This window comes from Pholcus phalangioides, unplaced genomic scaffold, assembly GCF_987345545.1.
Source record: "Pholcus phalangioides strain wild (caught in Gottingen) unplaced genomic scaffold, Ppha-v1.0 ptg000022l_1, whole genome shotgun sequence".
NCBI lineage: Eukaryota > Metazoa > Arthropoda > Arachnida > Araneae > Pholcidae > Pholcus > Pholcus phalangioides.
The window spans coordinates 28,799,801-28,823,583 of NW_028301615.1; the positions used below are offsets into that span (position 1 = coordinate 28,799,801).

General features: G+C 41.1%; 1 protein-coding gene across 1 annotated transcript in view; it reads right to left on the reverse strand.

Annotated features, from left to right (window-relative positions):
* LOC149070146 (uncharacterized) overlaps nt 1-23,783 on the reverse strand; it is a 302,008-nt gene that overhangs the window by 178,848 nt on the left and 99,377 nt on the right. The window contains exons 5-6 of the mRNA XM_089250240.1: nt 16,086-16,177; nt 159-1,041 (exon numbers count right to left, since the gene is read on the reverse strand). Of these exons, the coding sequence (XP_089106366.1) occupies nt 159-1,041; nt 16,086-16,157 (955 nt within the window). The 5' untranslated portion in view covers nt 16,158-16,177. The remainder of the gene's footprint in view (nt 1-158; nt 1,042-16,085; nt 16,178-23,783) is intronic.

Sequence of the window (23,783 nt, forward strand, 5' to 3'; positions counted from 1 at the left end):
TCATCTCCCATTCCATATCCAAAATAAATTTCGGGCTACAGCCCTGTTTATGCCGTCACTATGGTTTCAGGAGTAATTTATCCGTCAATAACGAACGCAATTATAATATGGAGAAATGCAGGTTGATTAATAATGTGAAAAATAAGATTGGTACTCACAGGAGATGACCTCTTCTTTGACGAGGACATTGTCAGTACTGTTCAGGACCGTCCCATTGGACGAACTGGACGCAATAGCATTCGTGGTGCCAGAGTTCAGGGCGGACACAAGTAAACTGTTCGAACACCTAGACACCAGAGTCTGTTGCTGCTGCTGCTGTTGGTGGTGGTGTCCATTGAAGTTGTTCGTCGAGCTGTTATTATTACTGTTAGTATTGTTGCTGGAAGTCAATGAGGATGGCAAGTTAGAAGGGGTTGTTGATGACGGATTGGACGACGTCGAGGACAGCGACGCCACACCAGACGTCAACCGTTGGTGTAGCAATGGGTTCGACGCGGTCACGTTACTGGTCCCTACAACACCACCACCACCAGCAGCGCCGCCATTACTGACGGCACCACTATTGTTCCTGGAACCGAATAGGCAAGAAGAATCGGGCAAGTACTGCTGTTGCGGCTGCTGAGCGTTCACAGAAGACGAAGGTACCATGGAGGTTGTGACGACGGTCGCGTTGTTGTTGTTGGTCACGGGATCGTCGCCGACGACGACTATCCTCGTTTTGCCATCGTCGACGACGACGCAATCCGCGTGGTACTGGGACAGTTGCTGGAACTGCTGCTGCTGGAGCAGCGGACTGTTTCCCCCACCTCCGCTGGTGGTGTTGGACAGCAGCGTGGCGATGACATTCTCTTCGCTCTTGCTGTTGTTGGAACCGTCCGAGATGGCGGAGAAGATGCTGTCCAGCTCGAAGCTCGGGTCGTTCATCTGCCTCAGGATCTCTTCTTCCTCCAGCTCCGGCACCAGGCCGCGTAGGTCGTTCTGGCTGAGCTCTGTGAGGACGTCGCCCTGGGGTTGCTCCACCACAACGTTTGGACCACTGTCCTGTAAAAAAAAGAAGCAAAAGAAAGCCAGAAATTGTGGTCAGTGATGCTTTACCGCTGATACTACTAAAACCATAAGTATTCTTATTGAATTAATTATTTTTAATTATGAGCAATTTCCAATCCATAAAATTTAAATTTAGTTCCCTTTTTAAGATCAAGATACTGATCAGATTTTCTACACAGAAATCCAAAGCTTTCTATCGAAGAATTCGATTCACTGAGAATTCACCTAGTTAAACTGAGAATTCCTACCAAGCAGAGTTAACTAGAAATGTTGATTAAACAGCTGCATTCTAGTCCGTTAATAATCTCAATCAAGCAGTGCCTAATAGGAATGCCGATTATAAGCAGTTCAATCCCATAGTTCAGTAAGAATTTCAATACAAGTGGCCTAGTCCACCAAGATGTTCATATAAGCAGCTTTTTAGGATGCTGATCAACAGTCCAATTCCAATTCCACCAAGAATTCTAATTAAGCAGTCAAATTCCTAGCCCACTGAGAATTGCAACCAGATTGTCAAATATTTACCGAGAATTTCAATTTATCTGTGCGAATCAAAGTCCTCTAGGAATTTCAATTAAGCGGTGCAATGCTCAACAAATATTCGAGTTCAGCAGTCCATTAAGAACTCTAGCTGAGCAGTCCATTAAGAATTCTAACCGAGCAGTCCATTAAGAATTCTAACTGAGGAGTAAACTAAGAATTCTAACTGAGGAGTAAACTAAGAATTCTAACTGAGGAGTAAACTAAGAATTCTAACTGAGGAGTAAACTAAGAATTCTAACTGAGGAGTAAACTAAGAATTCTAACTGAGGAGTAAACTAAGAATTCTAATTAAGCAGCCCAATTCTAATTAAGCAGTCTATCAAGAATTCCAATTCATAGCCTAATTTGTAGGCCAATTTGTATTCCTCTAGGGATTCCAACTGAAATCCAATAATTCTATATAACTTCGATTGAGCCATCCAATTGTAGTCCTCTTGGAATTCCAATTAAGCAATCCACTAAGAATTTGAATTAAGCAGCCCAGTTGTTAATTCGCGTTGAATCGGACTGCTTAGTGACAAAGCTAAGGCTTTCAAGTTACCGAAATAATATTGATAATGTCCGCATGAATTTACATGAATTCAATGATCTAAATTGCCAATTCTCAGGAAGAAATTTAACATTACTCGAAAATGGGGTCTTGAGTTAAGGGTCATTTGTAATGGAAGACCCTTTTCAGACGAAAAGGAAATTTCATCGACGTTACTAGTTTTTCGAGCCCCTCCCATGTTGATCATTAAACCTTCGATATACATACAGGGTAACGTGACATGTTCTGCAAAACGAAAGGGATCGACAGACGAGTCAAAGTGGAACATGAAACACCCTACCAACCCTGTCCTATCTCGAACGTTTTCGAGTTACGGTGGATAATCTATTATGACAAAAAAATGCGTCAAGTTTGAAAAGAAAAACCACCAAATTTGTGAAGTTTCTCAGAGACTTACACACAAACTAAGCAGATGCCTGGAAAGAACAGAAAAAAAGTAGTATATATGGTGATTTCAATTTCAATCAAATCAAGTTCAAAATAGCATTTTTAATCGCCAATTTCGCAAATAGCCTTGTAGCTATACAATCGGTTAAATTTACCAAAAACGTGTCCATGACAGAGGCTACAATAAACCATATCGGTGGTCTGCCTCAGGAGAAATTTAGTCTTTTGTTCGCAATACATCACTGAAATCAGCGTTTGCCGAAGTAGATATTCGACGAAAATTCGGAATTGGCGGTTACAGATTTTGGCGATACTTTGATTTTGCCCAGAAATCTTACAAGGTGACGCTACCTCTTTCTACAGCAGTGATGGTAATTTGTCGGAAATGTTTTCCCTATATTTCTGGGAAAAATTTGTCCACGTGGGAAATTTCTTTGCATTTGTGGGAAATTTTGAGAGTTCATCAAACAAAGGATTTTTTTTTTTTGAAAAAAAATTAAAAAATAAATGCAGTGCTATACTTTTCTAGTGTAACAGACTCGACTCCGTATTTTCTCCGGTAGATGGCAGCACGTTTTCTCAGAATGTGTGTGTGGCGGGGGGGGGGGATTTGTCAAAAGGAAAAGTTTTTGCCCCACGAGGTTATTATGACTGATCTACAGGTTATCTGTTTTAATGGGGAGCTACAAGCACCGAGAGATTGGTGAAGAAAAAATCGAATAATCGCCAAAACCTACTAAAATTACTTACGAACGCAGATTTCAGTGATGTGTGGGTTGCAAACAAAAGACTAAATTTCTCCTGAACTAGATAGATCACCAATCTATACAGTTCGTTGTAGGCTCGTTTGGAAGCCTTTGGTGGAATGAACAAGTTTTTCGTAAATTTGACCGATTGTAGTTAGAAGAGTGTTTGTAGAATGGCGATTAAAAATTTTGGTGACATTTAGATTTCAAACTTTGCCAATATCTCAGCGCTTGTAGCTCACCATTAAATCCAGATATTTCGATGAAACTGGTGTCACTATATAGGATTTTTTCGGTTTCTTCCAGAACATGTGCTTAATTAGCATGTAGGCCTTTTAAAAACTTAAAGACCTACACTTAAACTTCTGTCTAGAAGATTTCGCGTATATACTTCCAAGAATACACGAAGCAGAGTAAGCCTGTACAAATAAACAAACAGAACAAAACAAGTAAAATTGAAACATTGTTTCCGAACTTGCGAGACAGCCTCTGATCAGACATGTTTGAACAGCTTCATGAGAAGGAACCAAGAGAGCTCGTCGTCGACATGACTGAATAGAATCATGAGGCTCCTTGGCAGCATCGATGCTTCTTTGAAATATTGGAGTCGGTATCTTTGCGACATCTGTTTGCATCTTATCGAAAATTAGGGGAAAAATTTAAAATATTCTGTACTTAAACAGGTGTCGGAAGGAAAGAAGACAAACATGTGCATTATTTGGGTTCGTAGCAACAACACGATTCAGCCCGAGATGACATCAGGCATTATCAACCGGGTTTGAACCTTTATTCCCTTTCTTATCTATATTTTGATGATATTCTCAATCCTGAGGAATACCAAACTGTGTCCAAAAACGTGTTCTCGAGCAACCCTGCCTCAACGAGTTCTGGAGGGCAGCCCAGGGCTAAAATAACACTAATTAGGATAAGCGTTCACTGCTAGTTTCGTCTTTAGAAAAAAGATGTCAGCAACTTCACCAAAATGCGCCTTTTCTTCCACTATAGGGTTACCAGATTCGTAAACTGAGGGAGGAGGCCTACGCTTGCACCCAAGTATAACGCCATTTGCCTCAATTTTTCCAATAGATGGCACCACTATTTCGACTAATAAAACCGGCCACAACAATAATTTTCTCCAACTCAACAGCAGAACCGCTAAAAAAAGCAGGAGGAGAAAAATGCTGAGAATTTCGACGGCTTTTGGTGAATGCGTGTGAGAGAAAAAAACACAAATCAATAAAGAAATGTATGTTTCAAAGTGGAGAAAAAAAGTTTCCCCCGGAAAAAAGCGAAAAATAATTTCGGAAACCCGAAAAGGAGGACAAAAGGGCGAATTTTCCGAAACTTAGGAGGACGATTGAAATGACATGTCTTCCCAAAGGAGGACGGTTGGTTACCCTAACCAGTATCAACCAACCCATCGTCTTTTGTAGCAGGGTGCGCAATCTCCGGCCCGCGAAACTGTTCCGTTGCAAAATCATCAACATACGCAACACGACAAAAGCCTCTGCTGACCATAATCCCTTCATAAAGAAAATACGGGAAATCGGCAAAAAAATTATCAAATGCAAGTAAAGTTGACAATTACATCCGAAAAAGTGCCAAAGGCGACCGAAGTTCCCAATTTCAGTAAACAAAACTGTCCTAAGCAAGTAAGGTTGCCAATTGCATTGAAAAAAAAAAATTGCCTAAGGCGAGTAAGGTTGCTAACTACCGCAGAAAAACTGTCTAAGGTCTAAGGCAAGCGAGGCGGTCAATCACAGTCAATAAAACTGTCAAAAAAAATAGGCGTTAATTTGAAATTCGTGAAAATAATCGCCATTCTTGATTTAAAAAATTCAAGTAAAAACAAGAATAAAGAGGAAAAAAAACGGAAAGAAAGCATTTCATGAAAAAAGTTGGAATGACCCATAAAATACGGGCCACATGGTCATCCCATACATAAATACATACAAGTTTCTGAAAAGGTTGTGCACCCCGTTTCACAGGAATTAAATTAGTTAAATTGGCTCATAATCAGGATATAACACCATACAGTGCCACCTGTCGGCGGGAATTGTAACTATCACGGCGTAAGAAAAATCCGACTCTGAGTATCGAATTCGTCAATTTGTTGATTTTTTTTATGTTTTCTTTTTTAAATCCTTAAAAATTTATGGGACACCCTGTATGATGTTTTTAATGAAGACATCCCTCCCGGTCAACCCCCCCCCCACCCCATCCATTCTTTTCACAACATATCTTGTTTATTAGGTCCCACTTCATCAGAGTGCTATGAAAAGCGACATGTGAGAGCAACAAATATGATTCATAAAGTACCCCCAGAAAACTTCCCCTTGGGGGTCCCCAGACTGTTGGACCACGAAAACTTTTCACTTGTATTCATTTTACCAATAAATAAATTCCAGGGCCCCCAACCAAGGACCCGTTACCCAATTCGCAGAATTTTAGCGGGGGCCCAGACTGGATTTATCTTGGGCTTTCCCACTGTTGCAAATTTTACAGTGTAAAAGAAAAAAAAGAAAAAAAAAATGCGATTTATCCGGGGCCCCGAAATGAACCTGTCAACTTTTCCATGGGGGAGGGAGACCCAGAGGCTTGTCGGACATCCCCCTGTGGGGGCCACAAAAATTTTTCATTTTTATTAATTTTACAACGAATAAAATCCAGGGAGGCGCCCCCCCCTCACATCTAGTAACGGGGACCCAATACGCAGATTTTTAGTGGGGGACCTGGAATGGATTTAACTCGGGCTTACGCTGTTGCAAATTTTACAATGTTAAACAACAAAAATCATTGAGATTCATCCAGGGCCCCCGAAACGAAACCTGTCAATTTTTTCCATGGGGAGGCGCACCTGTGAGTCCCCTTGTGAGAGCCACGAAAATTTTTCATTTGTATTCATTTCAACAACGAATAAAATCCAGGGTGACCCAACCAAGGACCCGGGACCCAATTCGCAGATTTTAATGGGTCCCTGGTCCCCCCCCCCCCAGAATGGATATATGGATATATTTTGGGCTTCCGCTATTGCAAATTTTTCAATTTTAAAGCAACAAGAAAACAATGAGATCCATCAGGGGGCCCCTGGAAAACTTCCCCCACGAAGGTATATGAGGGGGCCCCTGGAAAACTTCCCCCACGAAGGTATATGTATGATGCCCCGCCCTGGGTACCCTGACCCAGCACTGGTGATACATATTACACATATACATAACTCTCGACATAGCCCCAACAAGGGCAGTGCTGGCAAGGGACGGAGAGATTCTTATCACTTTTTGATTTTTCACACTATATAAATTAACCACAGAGGGGGACACCGTAAAAAAGCTGGTTCAAAGCTGGTTTCCCTCCAATTATCCCAGCCTGGGGGGGGGGGGTCCTGCTGCAGGATGTACGACCCATGCCTCCCGGTACATCACAACTTGGTCAAAATGGGTCACACGGTTCCCGATATATTCAAAGAAAACTTGACCCGACCCAAAATCGTAAACAATTTCCGTTGCATAGAAACGGGCCGTTTCCGAGTATGTGATTTTATATTATGGAGTGTAAATTTAAAAAATTGTTTTAGTTATTATTGGTGATATAATCACTTTAGTTGGAGGGAGAAGGGGCTACGAAATTACACATTAACAACGAAATCCCCGGTTACCCTTAAAACCACTTAAAACTTAACTTTTTATTAATTTAAACTCCTTTAAAAGTTCAAGAATTCAACATTTTCATAATTTCTTTTATAATGAAATTGAAATTTAATATACGTTAATGTCACATCCGGGGCTGTGAGTAACGGGATCACGTGATCACTGACACAGACAAATAGCTGGTAATCTCCCCAGCTGTTGGCATCAATCCCGATATTCCGAACAGCGAAAACAAAATAAACAAACAAACAAAATTTTTGTTGGTCACGTGACTGTCATTCTTATTATTTCGTTTTGTGTCTTTTATATCTCTCATCTTTTTATTTTCTTTTTTTTCTTTTCCCATCATGCATCGCAATAAGGAGAAGCTTTTCATTCAGTCCAGACAGGGCAGCAGACTGGCTTCCTATTTTATTTATTTTATTTTTCTCATTATGGTCGTGGTGGGCTGTTTGAAGAGGCTGATGGTGTATGTGCGTGTCCTTGGGATACGAAGCATCTTGACTCAACAAACCTCCTCGACAAGGTCTGCTATAGAAGGGTGTCGCACAATTCTCTCTAAGCCTGAAATATATATATATATACACACACATTTTCTCCTGATTTTTTTTTTTCATTCCCCTTACTATATCGACACACTGTCCTTGAATGACGCCGTCAACGGTATGAAAGAGATTCAATTCGACTCTGGTTACGCTACTGTGCAGATCGTGGCGTAGAGATTCTGGCGTCTCGTGTCATTTTCCAGGGATCGTGGATTATTACGGATCAGTTCGAAAGCAGTTTTTCGGCCAACCCCGTTGGCCACTGTGGTGATCGAGTGGTCATAGTGACGGACTTCCAGATCCGGGTTCAAACCCCACCGCCGCCGCAGTGGTTGGTCGGCTGAAGTTGGTTTTCTGCGGTTCCCAACTTCGAGATGCGAGCCGATCTCCCCCGTTACAAAAGTCTCGACGCTGAGAGCAACAGGCCTACACAACGTTGCAATTATTCATTCATTACGCTTCACTCACTATTAGTTGAGAAAAAACTTTGAAGTTTAAAAAAATTGATTGCAGACGGCAGCACTGCAAATAACAAGCTTTACACAGAAACAAGGTTCACTATACGCACACACTCACACATTCCAAAATGTACCAATTCGTTAGAAGTTCCACAGAGGTATATGGACGAGGTGCGTGGCTGATTTAGTAGAAGTAGTAGTAGTAGCCACCCCGTTGACGGCACAGTGGTGGTCGGCCACCACGAATATGAGCCGGTCTTCCATTAGAAAAAGTCTCTCTCTCCGCAGAGAGCAGGCAGGCCTACCGCACGATGCTGACAAAACATGAAAATTCAAGCCTTTCCATCTTCACTTCAGAGAATGGAAGCCAGATGGCACCGTGGACACGAAACAAGCGCAACTCGACAACATAAATAAGTTAGGGCTACACATACACTCACAACTAACATACCGGCATGTGCAGATTCGTTAGAAATTTCGTAGAGGAATGTGTACAAGGTGCATGTTCGGTTAAGTAGTAGCCCTCACTTTCGTTCGAACCCCCACCATCACTACAGTAGTGGTCGGCTGAAGTTGGTTTTGTGTGGGTACCCAACCTGGAGGCGCGAATGCGAGCCGATCTCCCCTTTGAAAAGTCTCGCCGCCGAGAGCAAAAGACCTGAAAACGGTGCAAATGCAATTCAATCATTACACTTCACTTCTGAAATATAGATGGCAGCACCGAAAAATCAGGCACGACACTAGATACGCCCTCAGACTGTTAGGTACACACCCTTACACTTCCGGCACAACTCACTAGGAAGTAAATTACCCATGGTGATAGTCCGGAGTTGTGCTCGGTTAGAAAGAAACAAGCTGCCAAGTTCTAGTCAAAATATAAAGTTCAACCAAGTTGCCTCAATGTCGTGGTTCCTTAACCAGGGGCCTTGGAGAGGTTCCGGGGGGTCCACGTGAGCTTTGGTCATACCGTATATTTTTTACATTGCTGTACAGGCTGTCCCGTAAGTTCTAATACACCCTTTATCTCATTAACCTTTCATCGCTGAGGTATTTCAAAAACAGTCAAAACGAGTTCAGAAATCACTCTGTACAAAATTTCAAAAGTGAAAATACGGCGTGTCGCAAAATAAAAAAAAATCCCAAATTTTCATATGGTCACCTTGTCTTCTAACTTCAAATTAGAAAGTTGTTGCCCTGTATCTCCTGAGACCAACAGAAAAAACTACACGTTTCTAAGTGGCATATTCGCTAAAAATTGGGAAATAACAGCACAAGTGAGGCGAAAGAGGAATCGGCCGTTAGTTTATGCTGTTCTTTCTCAACTTTCTCCAAATATCGAACTCAAATAACTCCGCGAATATTGCACTTACAAACATGGAATTTTTTTTGTTGGCCCCCAGGAAAGACAGGGCAACGACATTTTAAGAAGTCTCACTATCCTTAAAGTGGAATGACTTCAAAAAAATAATTTTCATTAAATTCCAAATAAAATACTAAAAATTTCGTGTCGATCTTTTAACTTGTTCTTTCATAATAAAAGAAAGAAATAATGAATTATAATGTAGTAAACGTATATATTACAAGGAAAAAACACTTTGAACACGATTTTTCTCATACTGCAGTTTTCGAGTTCATCCGTAAGATTAGAAAGAAAAACTACTACCCCCCCCCTCCCAGCAATTCTAAAATTTTGCCGAAATGTTTATTCGACAAGTGTTAATAAAATAGACCTCGAATTCAGGCATCTGAATATTCGTTAGAATTTTAGGAGTTTTTAAAGTTTGAAAAAATACATAAATTTCAAAAATGTAAAAATTCAACATTTTTTCTTTTGAAAAATACTTCCCATTATTGAATTGCCAAATCCAAGTTCGGAGCCTTGGGTAAACACGATCTTATGGAGCCTTTATGTATAGCATACTTTGAGGCTGAGGAGTACGCAGGATGGTAGGAGGACATGAAGGGTCCATGCCCCCCCCCCCCCGTCGATAAAAATCAAAAATATTAATTGTTTTGTAAAACAAATTAAGGTACTGAAAGATGATGATGATGCCAAATTTTGGTATCCGAATGGGCACCGAAAAACTTTTGTTCCCTGGGCACGTCTCTCGTTTGCCCCATGCAGAAACAGGCCCCGCCAGTTTCAACACACGTACGAGTTTTTGAAGTGAAACTTCTACAGCAACATAAGAGTGAAAGTTTGTGAGGGGAAGGAAATCATCACAAAAAGTGAAACACTTTCTTTTTTCTCAAAACCCATTCCGTAAAATAACTGATTGCGTGATGAAGAACTGGGAAGCAGATAGGTTGTGGTCCGGGGATGTCAATAGACATCAGCCGTGTAAGAAAATAAAATGGGTGGAGGGCTTGGTTTGGACTGTTTGTGTCGAACAAAGATAGTTTATTACCTTTTTCTACTCCCTGCACCCCCGGCCACACGAAAGTATATATATATATACACTGCTGGCCACCCAAATTGCAACACCAAGAAAGACAAGAGATATCGCAACAATATTTATTTTGTAGATAACATGTTGACCAAGCATCAAATGATTAAATTTATAGACTTCTGTGAAGTGTGGTTCCTGCCAAAATCAGTAGCCATAGTAGCCGCCATTGTTGGAGATCACCGCTGCCACACGCCTCGGCATTCATTCAAAGAGACTTCGGATGTGTTCTTGGGGTACAGCAGACCAAGCAGCTTCCACGCGTTGCCAAAGTTGATCTGGTATGGCAGCTGGGGATGTAATCTGGGTCAATCGTTGAGCAACCATGGACCATATGTTTTCTATCGGCGGAAGATCCGGAGAGCGAGCTGGCCAGGGAAGCAATTCAATCTGGCGATTGACGAAGAACCTTTGGACAATGTGTGCCACGTGTGGTCGCGCATTATCCTGTTGAAATATGGCTGTGGGCAAGCCCTGGAGGTAAGGAAGGACAACTGGCTCCAACACCTCGGAGATGTAGCGCTGGCTTTTTAAAGTACCGGCAATGCGTACTAGAGGAGTGCGAGAGTGATATCTAATACCGCCCCATACCATAATACCCGGTGCAGGACCAGTGTGGCGGTGCATAACGCAGCTGTTCAGCATCCTCTCTCCACGGTGTCTCCAGACTCGAATCCGACCATCGTGGTGTTGCAGACAGAAGCGTGACTCGTCAGTAAAGACAATTTCATTCCATTGTGCCGTCCACATCCTTCTTTCATCGCACCATTGGCGGCGGAGACGTCTGTGGTTCTGCGTCAAGGGTAGACGAAGCAATGGACGTCTTGCGGACAGACCACTCTGCTGTAAACGGCATCGAATGGTACGCGCAGACACTGGATGATGCGGTACAGGCTGAATGTGCTGTGCTATGGTTCGTGATGTGGCTGAGCGATCCGTCACTGCCATACGCACAATACGCCTGTCATCACGTGAAGTGGTGCACTGAGGTGGATGCGATCCAACACGTCGGTCCGTCGTACCCTCCTGCATCCAACGATCACATATCCGCATTACAGTTGTTTGGTTTCGTCCAACACGACTACCGATTTCCCTGAAAGATAATCCACAATCTCGGTAGGCCACTATCCTTCCTCTGTCGAACTCGGATACTTGATCAAAAGATGATCGCTGTTTTCTACGAGGCATAATTGATCGTTTTTTTGAAAAAACCACAAGAAAAACACAATTGCCGTACTTCAAATCGTAGAAATCTCCAAGCCTTAAATAGCGCTTTGAAGTGGCGCCACAGGCGCGCGTGATGTGCGTCTGCGCTGAAATTCTAATCATTTGCATATCTCACCTCCGCTAATGCATGTTGTAAATTTCATATTATTTGCATGCTTCCTTCAGGGTGTTGCATTTACGGTGGCCAGCAGTGTATATATATATATATATATATATATATATATATATATATATATATATATATGTGAAGCGTTATATATATATATATATATATAACGCTTCACTTTTTCTTACTCTTCCCACTCCTGTACTAGACCCCTATACCGCACACCAACTCCGGTTATACACTGCTCAAAACAATTAGGGGAGCACATGGTTTTAACAAAATTACGCAAAGATGTATACCGATAAGTAACATAAAATGAATCATCCATAATTTAAAGCCTAGCAGGAAACGGAAGAAGAAAACTTCATATGCAAATCAAAGTTCATCACGTCAAAAACCAGAAAAAGGAGATAAGGGCAGAAATCGGGATGTTGCAGAAACGTCTGTTTTACTGCCGTAACAGGGAAATTCGATTGCGCAGTATTTTTTTTTTGAGACAAGGTGACTTGATGATGTCTCAACAACGTGATTTACCGGAATCCATGGCATGGCGTGTTATACGCAGATTGGAATCCGGGCAAACACAACGTAGTGTCGCGGACGCTGTTGGAGTCACCAGAAGTGTTGTTGCAAGGGTGTGGAATCGATTCCAAGAAACAGGAAATGTTAGACGTCGACCAGGGCAAGGTCGGCCACGCGCCACTACAACAACTGATGACCGGTATATACGGTTAACAGCCCGTCGAAACAGAACAGAGAATGCTACGCAGCTGCAAAGACGGTTGCTCTTGGCAACAGGACGAAGGGTGTCCAGCCAAACAGTACGTAATCGGCTTCATGAGGGAGGGCTCTATGCACGTAGGCCAATGGTCTGCATTCCGTTGACCCCACGCCACCGTGCGGCCCGAAGAAGATGGGCTACTGAACATCGAGATTGGGAGCAACATGATTGGAGCCAAGTGCTGTTTACAGGTGAGTCCCGATTCAGTCTGGAGTGTGACACCCGACGTGTTCTGGTAAGGGGGGGACAGGGGCACTCGAAATACCCCCGCATTCGTTCGTGAAAGGTCACAATACAGACGAGCTGGTTGGTTGGTATGGAATCAGCATAGGCGGACGTACGGACCTGCATATCATTCGGAATGACACTTTGACGGCATGAAGGTATGCAGACGAGATACTGCGACCTCATGTCATCCCTTACGCTGAAGCCATTGGAGATTCCTTTGTTTTCCAGGATGATAATGCCCGACCGCATAGAGCTCGTCTGGTGGAGAACATGCTTGAAGCTGAAACAATACAGCGTATGGAATGGCCAGCGTGCTCTCCTGACCTGAATCCAATCGAGCATGTTTGGGACATGCTCGGACGACGCATTGCTGCACGACCAAGGTCGCCTGTTACTGTCCGAGAGACTTGCAGATTGCACTTCTTGAGGAGTGGAACAGTATTCCCCAAAGTCTGATCGATAACCTCATCGCATCCATGGCAAACAGGTGTGCAGCAGTCTTAGCTGTTCGAGGAGACCACACGCCCTATTAAAACTCATGCATCATGTCTAAACAGTACTTTTTTTTATCGTTTACACGTAACCAAATTGTTGCTCTAAATCATCTTTTCATGTTTTTTCCATATTTTCAAAGAATTAAAGCTTAATTGCTTAATTCCAAAATTTTTTACGTCTTTTTTCTGTATTGCGCATTGATACGCGTGTACTATCCATTGTATGCAAATACGTGGCTGTCTCGCACTGTTTCCTTCACTTTTTTGCTTGCTCCCCTAATTGTTTTGAGCAGTATATATATCGTCATACTCCGATTTCCAGCCAATGGAGTTGAGTGGGAAATGATGGCGCTATCTCTCGGTGGTTGCCCCAGCCTCGGTGCGTAAAGAATTTGTTTCTGATGTTCTATACCCGGATTCGAACCCATAGACCTTGACTGTAATCTTCAGCGTGGAATACCTTACCACTGAGCCACTCGGGCGCTGCACCCCCTATACTAGACTTCAGGCCCGATAAAAAGCCCCCCCCCCCCCATCCCTCCCTCTGATTTACAGCCAACCACGATTATCGCCAGAAATTTTTAGTAAACAAATCAGCCACGCATGAGATTCACTATGGGATTATTACCGCATTTGATTAAATTTAAAATTTCTAAATTCAATTTTTCAAGTAATTGAAATTAACTTCAATTGAGGTGAATCTACTCATGTCAAACCTTCTATCGCGCGCGAGCGAGAATTCCCTCGCAGATTTTTTTTGTTTTTTCTTCAACTCAGCACTGGCATAGGATACGATATATCGATTTTTATACGTCAATATAATTATAAACAATTAACGAGCTTTAATGAGGAGTGTAATTGAAGATCATTTTACGAAACTAATACATCGTTTGCAATTAAAATCACTAATGAAATTAGTAAACGTTTGAATGTATGAAGAATATATTTCTTTTACTAAAATTTAAGACACTTTTTTTTTTCCGGAGACATTCACGCAATTATTTTATTAATGATTCCAATGCGTCGAAGAAAACAAAACGACTTTTCCTGAGATATTTTTTGGAGAGCATTATGCAAACGTCCTTGAAGGAGAAGGCGTTAGGAAAGTGAAAGCAAAAGACGCATTTATTTATCTATTTATTTTACTTTTTAAAGGCGAAGCCAGCTATTTTCAGGTCTGAGGAAATAAAAATATAAGAACAGAAAAGTCTTTTGTTTCTGAAGAATTCGCGGCCCAAAAAAACTAAGAAAAGCGACCGACGTCATTTTTTTAAAACTAAAATCCAATGAAAATCAGAGATATTTAATATAATAGGAGAAATAGAGTTTAAACCTTTCCCTATTTTCCCCTAAATCTGAAAACCGTTGTATCAGTCGATAATTGCATCGGGGGAAAAAAAATTATAGGAGAAAATAATTACAGAGTCGACTAACTCTCTGCGTTGGGAGAGTGATTTCCATGCATGAGCGAGACATTAGCCAACACCGTCTTAGTCATCTAGTTTTTTTAGCTGCGTATGTAAATGAGAGAGAGACACAGACATAGGCTGGAACCAGCCAAGGAAAAAAAAAATTAAACAAGCTCGGCACAGTGAGAAAAGGAATGAGAAGAGAACCTTGATATATATCCATACAAACTAGAGAGACCCACACAAACCTTGTGAGAAAAGTCATCTGGGACTAGTGCCAGCCCGGGAGAATGATTCCGAGGGACCTCCTATATCTCCTATATTCCGTAAATCATTCGTCTGGATGGACATCATCATAGTTGACGGTGAATACATGTCTTGACAAGATTTCTCGGAACTTTCTCGGTATTGGGATAAGATGGAATGCGATTATGAATGGACGGACCATATTCCCTAGCGGCGGATAGAGGTTTTCTTCTGTTTATTAAATAGAAATTCAGAATACGGGACGTTACCAAAAGTAAGCAAAGCTGCACTAAAATCATCAAGAATCCACGAGTTAGGAAATGAAGCTCTAATGCAGGCGTTCTTCACCTATGGGTCGCGATCCAAACTTGGAGCGTTGAGGCTTCTGAGATGGGTCGTATAAATCCACTTACAGACTGGGATTCTTGAGCTATGGGCCACGACCCTAACTTGATTCGCAGCGGCATCCCAGATGAATCGTACAAATCCACCTATAGTCCTGTCATAAATGCAGTAATTGCTTCACTGGTTTCACTAATTTCAGAAATCGGTCCCATGGGTCGCGAAGCTGGTCTTGTTGTTGATTTTGGGTCACGACTGAAAAACGTTAAGAACCACTGCTCTAATGCAAGGGTGAACGTATCTGGGAGTGCGGACAACTTTACCTCATACAGACCGGAAAAAATTGTGCAAGTTAGGCAAAATACATGAAAACATCTGATACACTCGGGTGTTAGGGTGTTAAATTGGATTTTAAAGTATTAGTTTTGGATTCAAGGTTGATGTTAGCTTCGTCATGATAAGAACACTAAGAAGTTGATCATTTTTGTCACACCACGGCCATTTTCTGCACACGAGGGCTAATTACATCGGGACCTACAATTTATTGCCGATTCCGAACGTCAGCCTTTTTTTTTATACTCACCGAGATGTTGGTGTGCTAACCCTTCGGTAGCAATCTTTATCTGTGGTCATGCCGCTCTTTCTGGACAAAAAAATTCACCCGTAAAAGAGAGATGACCTGTTATAATCACAGGAGTTTGAAATGCATACTTCTATTATACAAGGGAAATTGCGTATTTTCTCCATTTATGCCAGCCCACGAAATTTTTCACTTAATTTCTCTGGTCCTCAATGAAGAAAAAGGTTGAAAAGAGCACTGTTTTCTCTCTCTCTAGTATATTTAGACTGTAACTTCAATTAAAATCTAAGCAATGGACTTACCAGCCAAGAGAGATCGACCATTTTTCCTGTCGCATCTTGACACCACAGATTCTCATCCGTGATGAAAGGCATTGCCTGAGCCTATCTCAATTCTAAAAAAAAGCAACGAAAAAAAAATAGAAATTTTTAAAATTAATACAAATTAAACATTAATTTAAAAAAAAAAACCACTTAAAAAATCACAAAACAACAAAAACCAATGACGCAAGAAAATTCTCTAAACATCAGTAAAAAATAATAATAAAAATAATTAAAATGATAATGTTGAAGGGAGAAAATATAATGAGGGACAAAGAAATGCTCTCTCGAAACCCTCTCCCAATTAAGCATTGGTTTTATTATTACTATTATCTCTTAAATATCGTCTGTGAACAGTCTTTTCTACCGTTTCCTTCCTTTTTTAATCGATTTGATGGAATTAATCGAGAAATTTCGAAACGAGCCACGTGTATGAAATACATTCCCGGAATTATCCTGAAGGAAACCAAAATTGGATTCTTTCTATTTAAAGCAGCGTCAAGGCAATTCTGGGTAGAATTTAATACTGGAGCGTATCTGGTGAAAGTCGGTTTTTTTTTTATATTTCACGTAATTATCATTATTATTCAAATGAAGCGCGTGTGACATTTTAGATGCCGGAGAAAAAAAGGCATTGATTGCATTCTGGGATTATTATTATTATTATTCGAGGAATATCTTATCGGAGACTCGTATTTAAATGTATATTGTCGAGTGAATGCATATTGTCAATTTGAATGCACATAACATGATTAGGGGATATTTAGATGCCATGATAGGGAGCCCAATTATTATTATTCTCTCCTCCTAGTGTTTCAGAATTTTTTCCGGTAAGACCACGCTCTCCGGAGCAATGAGCTAAAATCGCGTAGGCAGAGGCTGGTCGTGAGCCCGAGTGGCGTGGTGGTAAGATGCTCGTTGCGGTCCCAAGTTCAAACCCAGAGGAAAATATAGATATTTTCCTAACGAGCTTGAGGCGATCACCGATAGGTGGTGCCTTCATTTCCAACGCAACTCACTAATGGCAGTAAACTGCAATATAGCGTTATGGGTAGAGTTTGGTGAAGTAGTAGTAGAGGATGGTCGGATGAAACTAATGGCTTGTATTCACCAACACGGTTTAAACTACAATTGCGCCGGTGAAAGGATTGAAGATCTAAACGGATTGGTTAAACTGATGATTTTAACCAATCCGTGTCGAAACGCTAATCCTTTTATCTGCGACTGTAGTTTAAACGCTGTCGGTGAAGACGGCCATAAGGTTTGTTCTGACGCGGCGAAAACATTGGGAGGGCTCAGGGTTGTCAGACGCCCCGTATATAAGGTATTCAAGAGGTTACGCAGTGTTGGGAGGGGGTGTGCTCGGTAAATTGTGTATTTATGGATTATTGGGTTCTCCGCCCCGTATATAAGGTATTCAAGAGGTTACGCAGTGTTGGGAGGGGGTGTGCTCGGTAAATTGTGTATTTATGGATTATTGGGTTCTCCCAGGTTCCGGTGCCTATGGTATTAGGTATATTATGCATACAAGTAGATTAGTACAGTATACGCAGTCGAGTCACATGACAAGATCCCATTTTTGCCATCAGTTGCACGTAGCTAGTGAAATAAGGCAAGAGTTGTGGTGAAAAAATTCACGTTTACCCATGGTCTGAGCTCATTGGGAACTTGCTCAGAAAATTCACGTTTGCCTTAGGCCAACGTGAATTTTTGGGCCTCTGCGTTCTCAGGAATTATTATAGAATATTTTTATGCAAAAATTATGTATATGAGTAACTTACCCCGCCCCGGCGAATACAATTCGTCATATGGAGGGGTTCCCCGGTAGGAGCATTTTTATTTTCCCAATTTAAAAAAAATTACATCCTACTCCAGGGAGAACCATTAACATCTCGCGAGAAGCAATTTGATGCCCAATAAGTATTTTACATTTAAAAAAAAAATTGCATATATAACATTATGCATTAGCATACTGTCAGCATATTATTACAAATGAGTTATATATGTACAGTAGGGCATCGATTATCTGAATACCGATCAACCGAAACATCGGTTAACCGAAAACGTTCCAGTTGGCAAATTTAAATCTGCGCGCCATGTAGACGTTCTGCTAGTGGCCGCTAGTGCTTTCCCCTTTCTGGAATAATCTCCTTCCATCAGATGAGCCTATTACTGCACCTGAAGAGCCACGAAACACCAATTTGTATCAGAACTGGCTGGGCTGATGAAAGAATCTTCAGGATTTGAAGAATGCGGCCAGGAAACGTTCAAGACCGGCTCGAATTTGATGTCGATGACCTTGGCTATCAAGCATTGGCGTGCGATGAAACCATTGCCAGTGTCATCGACGACTCAAGACTCTTGCGACGACAACGAAGAGCCTAGCGACGACGACCGTGCTGAAAAAGGCCCATCCAGTGAGGAAGCTTTTCATTGCCTTGAAACGGTCTATGAAGGGGTCAGAACAGTGGTTCCCAACCTTTTTCCCCCTTCCCGCACCCCCAGAGCAACGTGACTTACCTTCCCGCATCCCCTTGGATAAAACGCTTTTATCTGTTGCATAATTCAGGGTTTTTTTTTCTGTAATTGATTACATTAATTATCCAATAATTAAATTTTGGCTTTAATTTTTTTGAAAATTAATTCAAAAACGAAACTAAAGAAAAATCTTACTATTCTTTAGCATTAATAATAATGTGATCCTCACGCATTCCCAAGGGATCAGCATGATCCGTCCAGGGAATTTGTTAGTGTTAGCAAACATCCATGCCCGAACCGGGATTCGAACCCAGGCCTGCACAGGGAAGCTAGTTCCCTAACCACTCGACTGCTAGGCGGCAATTTCTTGAGATTTGGAAAAAAATATTCATTGAATAGTCTTAACTTATTGATTCCAACCGCAACAACTATAAATTTGTCTCTTTGACACTTGACTGAATTTTTTTAAAATTTTTCCGAACCGTGTGTTCACGACAGCATCAAATCTAAGCGCAAGATGCTAATAACACGAGGTACCAATGTAAACAAACCACGAAATAGTTTAAGTCAGGAGTTCTCAAACTGTGCGTCGTCAATCTTTGTCAGGGCGACGCGACGCGAAGGGACGGCATGACAAAGAGTTTTCGAAGAGATTCTTTAGTAAACTGATCTGGGGAGCCACGGATAAGCGTTGATTAGGGCAAAAGGCACCGTAGGTGGGAAACGTTTGAGAACTCTTGGTTTAAATAAATAATGATATTTTTTCCTCAACCGAAATGAGAAACAAGTACAACCGCTAATCGGAAAATAAAGTTTCACACGGTTAAATTCGTGTGATACATTTTCCTGTGAATAATAAGTTAACATGTTTTTTCCATCTCGCACCCCCCCCCCAAAAATGGTCTCCCGCACCCGTAGGCGTGCGTGCATCCCCGGTTGGGAACCATTGGGTTAGAACAGAGATCTTCAACCTTTTCCCATTCACGAGCAATGCCTGTACCCATCACAAAAAGAAGAGCACCCTTACAGTATGCTTGACATACAAATGCATGAAATTAGGATGATTTCAATCTTTGAATGCAATTTGTACAAGTTGTTTGATTGGAACGTTGATCAAGTGCTCGCGAGCACCAAATCTGGCACAAGCATCGAGCACCTCTGGGTGCTTCAGGGAGCACCATCGTGCTCGCGAGCAATGGGTTGAAGATGCTTGGGTTAGAACAAGAAGAATGTGATGTCTTTAAAATGTTCGCGAGATTTTTCGACAAAAAAAAAACGAGTCTCAACTCTGAAGCAAAAGAAAATTTTGGATTTCTTCTCCTAAACTGTAGGCGTACCTTAATGGGGGGGGGGGGGGGGCTCTTGAACATGTAAAACTAGGCTAGTCAGTTCTCTGTGTTATTTGTAAGACGCATGATGCAAAATATATAGTTTCGTGTTTAATATCACTTTTTCTTTGTTTCATATTGCTCCTATAAAACTGATGCAATTTTATTTCCATGAATGATCGGTCTTCCGAAAAATCAGTTATCCGAACACCCCAGTCCCCAATTGTTTTGAATGCTCTACTGTATTTGCTTTATAAGAGATCCAGTCTTTTTTTTTTTTTTTTTTTATTAGTGCCTGAATGGTGATGCTTTCATTCTTGAAATTGATATCTTCTCTGTTTTTATTCCAAGCTTTTCATTTATATATTAGATCAGGCATCTCCAACCCGTTGCTCACGAGCACCATGGTGCACCTAGATTGCTCGATGCTCGTGTCCGATTTTGTGCTCGCGAGCACTTGACCAACTTTCCAATGAAACACCCTGTAAAAATTGTATTCAAGGACTGAAATCATCCTTATTTCATGCATCCGTATGTCAAACTTGCCGTAAAGGTGCTCTTCTTTTGATGATGGGTGCAGGCAGTGCTCGCGACCGGAAAAAAGGTTCAAGACCTCTGTATTAGATGTTTAACATCTCACTGATCCCTTTCTCACAAAAGATGCATTTGGGAGATATTTTATGAAATCTTATTTTGTATGCACCAAAGGCACCATGTTATATCAGAACTTGATCGAAGTGGAAATCACCCTGCATTATGTTCAGTGACACTTTTAGGAATATTCCATGGGTAAATCTTCCATTTGGTGAACAGTCCCATGTTCCATTATGAATTTCTTTTATCGTTTTCCAATTGTATCGATGAGATTTTAACTATTGCCTCAGTTTCAGCCTTCTCTGTTGCCTCCTTAGCTTTTTTATCTGCATACTCATTTCTTAGGTTCCGGTTATGAGTCTTGACCCAGTGGAAGATTATTTTGTTCTTTTCAGCTAAAATTTTCTTGTTGTGTATGTTTTTGTCTTTGTTATTAATTTTACTTAAATGTGAAACTTATGTATAAATGGCTAATTACGGCTAATGTCCAATGTCTCTACGAAGTGGGGGTCGTTCATGCCTGGAGTCTGACTAATGTGCAAAATGACCCGCCGCTTCACCGAGTGGCCATACTTAGGACTTTGGCCGTATCGTGAATCCTTTCAACGTAGATTTTAAAATATGCTATGGCATAGTTATTAACTAATAGTTATTAACTATTCATCATGGTGCCCAATGTTATAAACACCATTCAAGAATTGAACAAGTTGAGAAAGTAAATATTGCTCAATAATTTTTGAGCCGTGGGCAGGTTCTCCGTTTGTTCTTGCTATAAAAAAAGGCAATGTTACCACCTCCCACTTTTGACATCGACACCGTATAGTTCAGTGTTTCCCAAAGTAGGCAATATCGCCCCCTGGTGGGTGATAGAGTGGTCCAAGGGGGCGATACAACCTACTGATTTAAAATAGGATCCTATGGGTATACTTGAGTTGGGGGGCGATGAGAGGAAAAAATTTCTGATGAAGGGGGCGATGGAACAAAAAGTTTGGGGAGACTAGGGTATAGTTGATGAAATGAAGCACGTGACTTAAGCTGATTATAGTACACGTTGCGGTCAAAACCCAAAATCATCCAGTTGACGAAGCCAATGTCCGAATTTCGGATCTTGGCTGGGCTTTGGTCAGCCGATTCGTGAAGTGACTGGTGATCCATGGTCAAAGAAAAGGTCACTGCTAAGTTGGCGCATTTTTTTGCGATGATTATGGTTAGTTATGGCAACTCTAACGATCAAAGGAATCGGAATATTGATATCTCAGGGAATTGATAAAAATATTATAGGGATTTCCAGCGGTTCTTTCGGCCAAGAATCCCAAATAACTTCGGGCATTGTCCGGCTTGGCGAACTGGCTGATTTCGGGCTTTTGCCACAACATGTATACGTTACGGTAAATGTGATAAATCGCTAATTATGAATAATTGCCGGTTATATTGCATAATTGACAAATTGTCCCGGTAAGTTTGATAAATCTCACTGCATTTATCACTTTCACCGGTGATAATGAATAATTCCCAAATGGTGTTGGTAAGTTTGATGCATATGGAAGAAATCATGCAGAAACACCACTTTACTTCAACAACTTAACAGATTTACCCTTACATGTGCACCGCGCATGTTTCGCCATGAAAATTAAATGCAATTGAAATAAATGTGAAGAATTTTTTCATCGGCCTTGTTCATGATGGCTTTCTTCGTATTTATCAACATGTGCAAACACAACCAACATTTCCGATCGAATTCGTCATCCTGGAGTCCAGTGTTTCCCAAAGTGGGCAATATCGCCCCCGGGAGGGCGATGGAATGGCCCAGGTAATGACAGAAGTTATATACAGTTTTATATGGGTTCCCTCATATAGAGTAAGAATAAGAACTAGTAATATTATATATTACCACTCTACTATATACTATTATTAATTAATACTAGTAATACTATTATAGTCTATAGGTTAGCTTTGAGTTTAATGCGATGAGAGAAAAAACGTTTTTGAAGAAGGGGACGGAGATGGAAAAAAAAGTTTGGGAAACTATGTCCTATCGAATCTAAGCTGAAGTTCGAGCATAATGTCCAGAAAATTTACAATTGATCAATGACTCTGGAGATTATTCATAATCACAGGTAAAAATTATAAATTTTGGGAAATTTATCAAACTTACAAAAATGGTATAGGTGATTGTGCATAATAACCGGAATTATCACATTTACCGTAACATATACACCGTCTGACCAAACAGTTCTAAGACTGTGGGGAGTAAAAGTTTCACAGATGCACAGGAATTTTAATAAAGATCGATATTTGATCGCTGTATAGATTGATAAGACGCTGGGTATCAATCAACAATAGGAAAAAACTGACACTAATATCTCTGATGGTCTTGACAAAAGAAACAGACAGATTAAAATAACGAACGGTAAAATAAGAACACAAGATAATTTATTGTTAGCAAAATATTATAGCAGAATTGTTCCAAGAAACTTCCAACACGTTACACCGTACCATAACTGTTCGTTATCTCTCTCTTCTGGGGCATTATGGGATCTTCTTGCACGGTCATGTGATGCCACATGTCCAGAAATGTCTGGATGGTTGGAAAAGTTTTCAACTATCAAAATTTTCAATATAGCATAGATCTGGATCTACTTCATACTTATGCTTTTTTGTTTTTTGTTTTTTTTCTTTGCAGAACATCTGCCATCAACCCTAAGGCCGAGTTCATAGTGAGGTGACCACGAGGTAAGCAAGTGCATAATAGAGACTAGCGACGAAAACAACTGTATTTATTGTTTTGTTCTACACCGTACATACTCGAGCAGCAAGACAAAGAAGAGAAAGAGGCCACTCAACGAGGAGCGTGACTGGAACAATCCTGTTTGTTTTAACCTCGATCTGTTAATTTTTGCTATCTGATGATTGGTCCGTTTCTCCATTTTTTTTTCTTTCCCTCTTCTGTGGAGGGATTGTCATCATCACACCCTTACATTTTGGAAACCCCCGGTCACTTCCTCTATCCTTTTCCTCTTTTAGTATGTGCGGACATCTCTTCCTCCACCCTTATGCGTTTTTTACTTCCTAGTCGCAATTCTTGTAATTCGCACCACTTCGCTCCACTATGACCGCAGCCTATGAATGCAGTATTCTCATGCAGCGCATCAGTATAGCTGATATCTGCTATGCAAACTGCGTAAGAAGATGAGTTATAGTTTGTTCCCCATTATTGTATTTATCTCATCGTCCTTTCAGAAAAAAAAAATTGTTTCCTACCTCTCCCCTTGCAACTCAC